General features: G+C 41.9%; 1 protein-coding gene across 2 annotated transcripts; it reads right to left on the reverse strand.

Moving 5' to 3' along the window:
- Positions 1 to 1,154: 1,154 nt before the first annotated feature.
- On the reverse strand, positions 1,155 to 7,531 carry LOC116954096 (ATP-sensitive inward rectifier potassium channel 12-like). 2 transcript variants are annotated; one of them, XM_032974532.2, is made up of 3 exons: positions 7,433 to 7,531; positions 6,395 to 6,689; positions 1,155 to 4,281 (listed from the first exon to the last, which is right to left on the reverse strand). In XM_032974532.2, exon 3 carries the CDS (start codon positions 4,071 to 4,073, stop codon positions 2,760 to 2,762), a length of 1,314 nt encoding a protein of 437 aa, XP_032830423.1. In that variant the 5' UTR covers positions 4,074 to 4,281; positions 6,395 to 6,689; positions 7,433 to 7,531; the 3' UTR covers positions 1,155 to 2,759. The 2 variants fall into 2 exon arrangements, with proteins under 2 accessions (XP_032830423.1, XP_075930370.1); XM_076074255.1 differs by lacking the exon at positions 7,433 to 7,531 and having other exon boundaries at positions 6,395 to 6,697.
- Positions 7,532 to 8,621: the final 1,090 nt, after the last annotated feature.

Raw genomic sequence — 8,621 nt, forward strand, 5'->3', positions numbered from 1 at the left:
TATTTTTAAACCCAAGTCAATCATTATAGCACAACCAAGGCTTGTAATTCCACAGTTTTTCCCATCATATTTAACAATGATATTCTTATCAATAGTAACAACAAACTCACCTGACCCGTCATGAATCGACTTGATTACAAATCTGGAACAGGAGGCATCGAAGAAAACCACCATTATTAGAATAAATGAGCATAACCTCGGCTGTTTGGCTATGAATTTCCACGTGATAAGCCACTTTGTTGAGGTATCTTTTGTGGCCAGGTCGCTTTTGAAAAAGAGCTCTCTAGTTCAGTGGGCCTTACCTGGTAAAATAAAAAAATATATTAGTATATCTGGGGTGGAGCACTCGGTTCCTACCTCACTGTACCTTGATATGATTGATCGTAAAGCAGTCAGGGTGATTGATGATCCCCTACTCTCTGATTCACTCAAGTCACTCATTGACTGGTGATCAGTTGTCTCCTTATCCCTCTTCTATCGCTACTACCATGGTTGCTGTTCCCGTGAACTTCGCTCTTTGATTCCTCCACCTATGTTGAGGTCTTTCAGACTGACCGTTTCGTCTTGTCCATATTGTGTTAATCCACCACCACACTGCAGGCCACAACAACACAATCACTCACCCGCTCTCACGCCACACCGCAGGTAAAACACTTATCTTTTATACCTCTTCCCTCGTACTTATCCACGTTGGCATTCCCTCCCATTTCCTCTTTCCCAAGCTCTCATAACCCTACTGAATCCAAGAAATGTGTTAACTGTAATCTATTACAACTTTGATAGTGCTGTTTGTTGCTGGCTGCTTGACATGCTGGTCCTATGCTCAGCAACTAAGTTTAACATCTATATACAAGACATTGCCGTGAATTTACTGTATCAACGTTGACGTCATGTAAGATGTACTGCCGCACGCTTAGTTTACAGGTGTGTGCAGTTGAGCTTCGGCAAAACACCTTTCTTGTGTGTGTGTTAATGATAGCGATGGTAAAATTGAGTTCTCCCAAAGCCCACAGGTAAATCTGCGCATGAAATTACTGTTCAAAATGTGATGCGTGTGGTAAACTAAAGCACAATAAGGTGCACCCCGATGTGAGCGCATCGCCAAGATAAACATGCTTGGAAACCACACTAATTTATAAAACATTTGGAAGAAGTGACATTTTAAACATATTTGTTTATTACAGTCATACTGAAGAGATAGGACACACAAACAGGTTAATTTTACAGTGCATATCTAAAAGGCATATACGGGAATAGATTTCCTTAAAGCATTATCATGGAAAAAAAATCAAACAAGCTCTACAAAGTGTGAACGGTATCCTCTAAAAATAGATACCTTATACCATGTATGTGTAAAGCAGTAAGGATTCTAATATGAAGAACTAGGAAATATACATATATACTGCTAGCCTGCAAATTTGTTTGGTGTGGTTGCCTTGAAATCTGCAACTAGACACGGGAAAATATTGGTTCATGCAAAGAGCGACTATGTATGGCTGTTAAGTCACAAGATTGCTGTAAAGAACAGATGATGCTTTATAGAGTAAACAAGATAAACACATTATAATATATTCAGCCAGCCTGATCATTAAGGATGCTCTTTTTCCCATTCGTACAATCGCGAAGCATCGTCTACATACTTGATAGGCTGCAAAAAATAGATTAAAGGAAGACCTTAATGAACAAGGCTGTATATTTCATGCCAAATCAAAGCAAAGCAAATTTTAACTAGCATTACGATTCAAATAATAAGTGGAAGCTGTTGATTTAGTACTCTCTCTGCATGCCCCCTCATAAGTACCAGCTAAAATGTGCGACGCGTACATTTACAGCCTGAAGCAACCGTATTAGGGGACATCGACAAAAATACCTCCATTGAAGGCATTGCATTTACCCTTAAAGTGTCTACAATAGAGTGCATTTATTTTTTTATTATACAAATAAGTACTGAATACTCTCCCTGATTAGTAAACCCCCCCCCTTTAACTCCAGTTGCCACCCATAAAATAGTTTTCTGTACACTTTGTTCAATAAATTAATAGCAACTATTTACTGCACTACATTAATATATGTGTGTGAATCGCTAACACTGACGTGATATCTCAGCACAAAATACAAGGATCGGTTAATGTCTAAACAGTCTCCATTGGTTTTATTCATAACACTTTCCTGTTTAAAAAAATATTCAACTGTGCTCTTATTCCATGTCATTAAAATATTCATGTGCAGGATGTTTACACGAGCACTAATATTAACAGCGGTCCATTCCTTAATCCACACAAAGTGCAACTGCACTTATTTTCATCTGTAGTGGACATTTGTGCATCCATTGGTGAAGTAACTCAACTATAACGGCTTCCAATAAGGTATATAGACTGGTACTGCTCATTTTTTCGGGGGGATTTTCTCTTTGCATTCACTCCATTTCAAAGCACTAACTTTGCATTCATATGCAAAAACAAACTTGAACATCTGAGAACATCTCACCAACTCATTGCTGAAGTTATTTCTGGAACAGTATAGCTTTCATATTGGAACACCATTCTAACAGATACCAAAACAATTGGTCAACAATCAATATTATTTTCCTGGATCATTCTGAGAACATTCAGAGACAGCCAGAAAAAACATCACACATTCTTCTTAGTTCAGTATTGCTTCTTGATGGGCACATCGGATTACTACACTGAAGCTTGTTTGAAGAGCTTTTTTTTCCCAACTTAGGATTTCTGGTGGGGAAATATAAAGCCAAGAAGCTGTCAAATCTCAGATTCCCTTCGATATGACCTCTGGTCCAGTGGGATGGTAGCCTGTAAGTGATCCATCTCCAGGGCACTTCCCAGTCCAATCTCATTTAAGTCCCTGCTCTGATTTTCATCGTCTTCTTCCTCCTCCTCCTCCTCATCTTTGCTCATCAGTGCAACCTCATTTTCATAACAGAATGCTGCTGTTGTGGTGGGAACCACAAATTTTGTCTCGGCCAACATTCTTGCGCTGCATGCTGGTGTGTGCACCTCGTAGGTGTTATGGAACCGCGAGTAGTCCACCTTGTAATGATTTTTCTCTTCAAAAAGAACCGGCTCAAAGCGATGGCCCCACAACACTTCACTGGAGAGGTATGAGCTGCGTGCTTGCGTGGTCATTGCTGTTGCTTCCACCATGCCTTCTAATATGACGATAACTTCAAAGTCTGCTATGTCCAGTTCCTGTTTGCTGATCCCATACAGTGGACTCTCCAGATCAATCTGATGAACGATGGTTATTGGCGATACGAGAAATATCCGGTCGAGGCCTTTGTCAAACCCAACATTGATGTCTATCTGGTCCAATGGAATGTATTCCCCTTCTTCTGTTATTCTCGGCTTGATGAGCTGTGCCCGCACATGAGCTTCCACGATGTGGCTTTTCCTCAGGTTGCCCACGCGCCACATCAGGCACAGCTTCCCGTCGCGCATGGCGATGACGGCATTATGGCTGAACAGCAGGGTCTGCGCTCTCTTCTTTGGCCGAGCCATTTTGGCCATGATGGCGCCGATCATGAAAGCATCAATAATGCAGCCCACAATCGACTGCAGCACGACGAGGATAATGGCTGCAGGGCACTCCTCCGTCACGTAGCGAGATCCGTAGCCGATGGTGGTCTGCGTCTCAACGGAGTACAGGAACGCACCAACGAAGCTCGTCACGTGCATCACACACGGCGATTTGGCGCCATCCAGGTCCCCGTGAATCAGCGCGAGGACCCAGAACGCAAGACCAAACACGAGCCACGACAAGACGAAAGTCAGCGTGAAGATGAGCAGCATCCAGCGCCAGCGAATGTCCACGCACGTGGTGAACATGTCCGCCAAGTATCGCTGCGATTTGTCGGTCATGTTTACAAAGTGAACGTTGCACTGTCCGTTTTTCCTGACGAAGCGGTTGCGGCACCGACGGCGGGTGTGGATCTTGCCGTTGCCGTTTCCGTGCCCATTCATCATCTGCATGGTGGTCAGCTTCAGCCCATCTTCTTCGGACGAAACAATGCTGTAGCGGTTCGTCGTGCGCATACTACCCATAACTGTTGTGAGCATACATTAAATGGCAGTGCGATTGAGTGGCGATTGAAAAGAAAACAAAAAAGAGCAACACTGTTTTCTCAGTCAACCTGATGCTTGCACGTCATGCGAGCCGCATAAGTTAAATAATCAGCACCACTTGAGCATGACAGCTCCTTTCCCTACTGCAGCACGGAGCCATTAAGTCAGTCTTCCCAGCACCGTGTCCACTTCAGAGAGCCACCTGTGGGGGAGGGGGGGGGGATATATGTAAATAATTAAATAATTTGGGTATTTATTTTATGAGTCAAATCGCCCACTGGAGTTTGTGGTAATTAAATAACCAATGTAGATGTTTGTCACTGAATATCAGTGATATGCATTTACACGTATGTCTAATCTGTGTGAATGTCACGAAATTGCAGTTATTTCCTTATTTGAAAAACATTTTATGGTCTGTAAAATATTGAAACCTCTCATAAACCTGTTTGTGACAATGGAAAAATTAAGCTCAACGTCAAAATCCACTAAAGCTACAATTAAATATAATCTGGTGGAACCCCAATATTTGAGAATAATGCTGTAATTCTGGGTGCTAGAGATCACTGTCATGCTATCGTGAAAGGAACACCTGGTATATTGTGTGACAGTCACTGGCTTTACCTGCTTCGTCTGCTAAACAGCCATTAATGGGCAATGGTACATATCTAAATAACTAATTTTAGTTGTTCTTTATAACATAAGTTGTATAATTACTTTAAAGATTAATTGTCATCTTCAGTATTCGCTTGTTAATTTACCTCTTATATGAGAATATTGTCACAGATATGCGTGTGTCACACGTCAAGTTATGCCTTTATGTTAAAACCCATAATGAGACTATAAATTGGTTGAAAGGCTGTTAAATTTGGATTTTATATATTCTCATATATTTTTGCACCATCTTTAATACAGATTATGTAATAATAATATGTGAAATAATGTCCATGACAACAGGACTGTATGCTTTCAAATTACAGGTTGCTATAGCAAATTCCCGAAAGAACATTTCCAGTGTCCTACCCTGTTGCAACACTATGGACTTTCATTCAGCAATGGTTTCGATATTCTAGTGATGCTCATTATTGGGAAATGCATTATTATGCCCAATGAAAGCACATCAATATCGATGAAGCACGAAATTTCATTGTAAAAAAAATCCAAAAGTTATTTCAGCAGTGACGATCACAAACTTTCTAATGACTTATTCATCCATTAATTTTGTCCCCATGTCATCGTGACATTTTTTTATTAAAACAATGCACTGTTAAAATAACGTTCGGGTTAGCACATTCTGCAATAACCATGATCAGGTTCCAGCTAGTGTTTTTATTTAGCGCTGCAATGTGAGCAACATAATCTTCTTGTCCGTTGTATAACCTTTTTAAAGAATACTTCTCACTGCAAACAACAACAACAACACAATGCTTTATCCGTGCCCGTAAACGGCAATTAATATGTATCGTAGAAGTGTAATTTTATTTCACAAGGAAGCAGACCCAATGCGCTGGATGGTGAACATACTGCACCGAGCGCTATCCAGCGTCTCCTATTTTTTTGCGCAGTGTTTCATCCCTTGATCCCCCCCCCTCCACCCCCCATGCTATAATAGCCACTAGTATTGCGCATGAATCTTCAATGGAAGTTGAGCATCATCCCGTGCGTTGTGTGCTTTTATTACGGATACCTGAAGGGGGACCATAATATTAAGTCACTAATTTGATATACGTGAGTGTGTGAAATGTGAATGATCGTCTATTTTGATTATTACCATTAAATCGTTACATGGCAAAATTTGTTACGATGCATAAGAAATCACGTTATATATAGCATTGGCTTGTGTACTTGACACGAGTTGTAATAAATGATGTAATGTCTTCCTCTGAAATAGTACAGTTTAAACTAATTTTAACGACTTGAAGCAATGGTGTATGTATGGTCAAATAAAAACGAAAGCTCAACATCAGTCAGGATGGGCAGAGAGTTTGACCCAAGGATGCGCCATCTGACAGAGGGTTACAAATATCAATTATAATTATCACCTAATCACACTATTCTCTCAGCTTCGTAAGCGTGTAAAGTGCTTACGTAATAGTCAACGTCGTCAGAGACCATGGAAAAAAAAACCCCACCAGAATTCCACATGTATTTCCTTCACAAAAAAAACCCCATCTCCAACAACAAACAAACACATTCTACACTTTGAATAATTGGTATTCTCAGGTGACAACTCAAACAGAAACACACGGCAAACGGGCCAAAGTGAAAGGAAACGACACACACACACAAAAAAACGGGGACAAAATCCCACCACGTACCTCATCGCGGCCGTGACAGCGGCAGTAGCCGCTCCTCGGCAGATCGCCTGGTTTGGGGAGAGGCGCGCGTGCTGGCTGCGTGGGGACGACGGAGGAGGAGGGACGAGGAGGAGGAGGAGGGAGGAGGAGGGGCGCGCTCTGGACGCCGCGGGAGGGAGCGGCCGCCTCTGTGCGCTCACGGAGAGGCAATCGGCGACGTGAACGGCCAACGCCACCTCTTGGCGCTTCACCCGCGGAGCCGTTGTGCAGCCCTCGTCACATGACCGGCGTCGTGGCTGCCAATCACAGAAAACTCCTGGCCACTCAAAAAATCCCAAGCAGAGTGAAACAAAAACAAAAAAATTAACAAACCCCCTCCCCATGAAAACTTTCTCAAAAATGTAACCGCCGTGCAGTGTTATCGACTCCGATTAAAAATGCTCAATCGTGATCTATTTCGTCTCCTTCTTTGGTTCTTTCGGTAAGGTCACGTAGAATGAGAATAAAATAATAAAATAACACGGGACGACAGGTCTGTCGGGACGACAGGTCTGTACCTTTCACCTGAAGACGGCCGCTTGTGTTGTGGCCGAAACGTCGTGAGAATTGTATTGTGTTATTTTATTATTTTATTCTCATTCTACGTGACCTTACCGAAAGAACCAAAGGAGATGAATCCTTGCAGTCACGAAAGCTTTAAATCGAAAAATATTTTGTCTCCTTGCGAAGGCGGTGTGAGATGCGCTGATACTCTCACGAACGTTCACATTGTGCAACCCATATAATGGTATAATCCTTTTTTAAAAAATCCTCTTTAACTCATTCACATTTTATGTAAATCCAATTTCCCCTTTGCGAGATGCAATTGCTGTCACGTAATATATGTGTGTCGTACAACTCAGGTAGTGTGTCAGTTAAAGCTGTCTGCGAGATCCGAATGATAGTGTGTGTGCCCCTTTTAGTCCTCCTTAAGATACACTCGGTAACTTGGCTGTCACTTTCACCCGAGACTCTGCAGCTCCTTGCCATTGCCCCATTGTGCTTACAGCCTGCGCTCACATGTTCGGCTTTTGTGGCAGCAACTTGTTGAAGGCGTGGTGTGGGAGAACCGGCTGGCCGTATGCAGTCCCCGAGCTTCTCACTGTGCCCCGTGGCCATCCGCTCCCCTTGCGTACACCAGCGACACATGATGCTCCCGGGCTAGGCCATTGTGTGGGTAGGGTAGGAGGATTCCACTGCCAAATGAGGGGTGTGTGCATGTGGCTCTTTTAAACTATACAACTATAAACTATAGTAAACTGAAAAAAATGTATTTTAGCAGGAAAGGCCCACACTGAGCCATATAGCTCTTTTTCAGAAGCCCCCTGGCCAGAAATTATATCTCAGCGAAGTGGCTTATCAGGTGGAAATTTATTGCAGTCAAATACTCGCATGTTTTTTTTTAAATTTGGAGGGGAAAACCAGAGGACCCGGAGAACAATCCACACGACCACAGGGGAAACGTGCGAATTCAAAATACACAAGCGTCAGGGTCGAGGTAGTTAACGTCTCGCCACCGTGGTGCCCCTTTTGGAACGTAATGCAAACAACATCGCTATCCACCACACCAATTAAAAAAAAACGAATACAAACAATTATTTTGTATTATGGATGAAGGCCTCCTCATGATTTTCAGTCCATTGAGTGTTGTTTGACCATTCTTCACCACTGGTCAGCACAGGTTGGTGAAGGGGTAACCCAGATATCACTCACCACTGATGTATAACAGCTGTGGCTAGAAAGCGAACTCAATTGGTTGGGTTCATAGTTCAGTCCATTGACCACTGTGCCACCATATTCACCACATTGGTTGTCACTATTCAATTGACAAATCAATAATTAGAATTACTTGCTTATATTCAAATGTACAGTTACATACAAGTACAGAATAGCATGTGACTAATATGTAGGGCACTACATAACCTGACTGATTTTCTGAGATTGAACAAGGGAAGCTCGATTTTATGAGTGATAATTTTTTAATGTTTCCAAGACCAGTGCCTATAAATCAAATGTATAACTATAAAAATGTATCACTTATCATGAATAAATATGCTGGCCAAACATGGTAAATTCCTTCCACTCAGTCATCCCACTTGTTTTAACTAATATTTGCTACTTAAGTAGAATGCAATTATAATTGTTATTTAATTCGATGAAAATTATAAAAAATAACATGACTCCTTTTCAAAACTGTCATACAATTTCC

This window comes from Petromyzon marinus, chromosome 3 (genome assembly GCF_048934315.1).
Source record: "Petromyzon marinus isolate PM22_M1 ecotype Great Lakes invasive population chromosome 3, UKy_Petmar_22M1.pri1.0, whole genome shotgun sequence".
In the NCBI taxonomy this organism is placed as follows: Eukaryota; Metazoa; Chordata; class Hyperoartia; order Petromyzontiformes; family Petromyzontidae; genus Petromyzon; species Petromyzon marinus.

Coding starts and splice junctions, on each gene's coding strand:
- LOC116954096 (XM_032974532.2), bottom strand. CDS start 4,073: ATGCTCACAACAGTTATGGGTAGTATGCGCACGACGAACCGCTACAGC.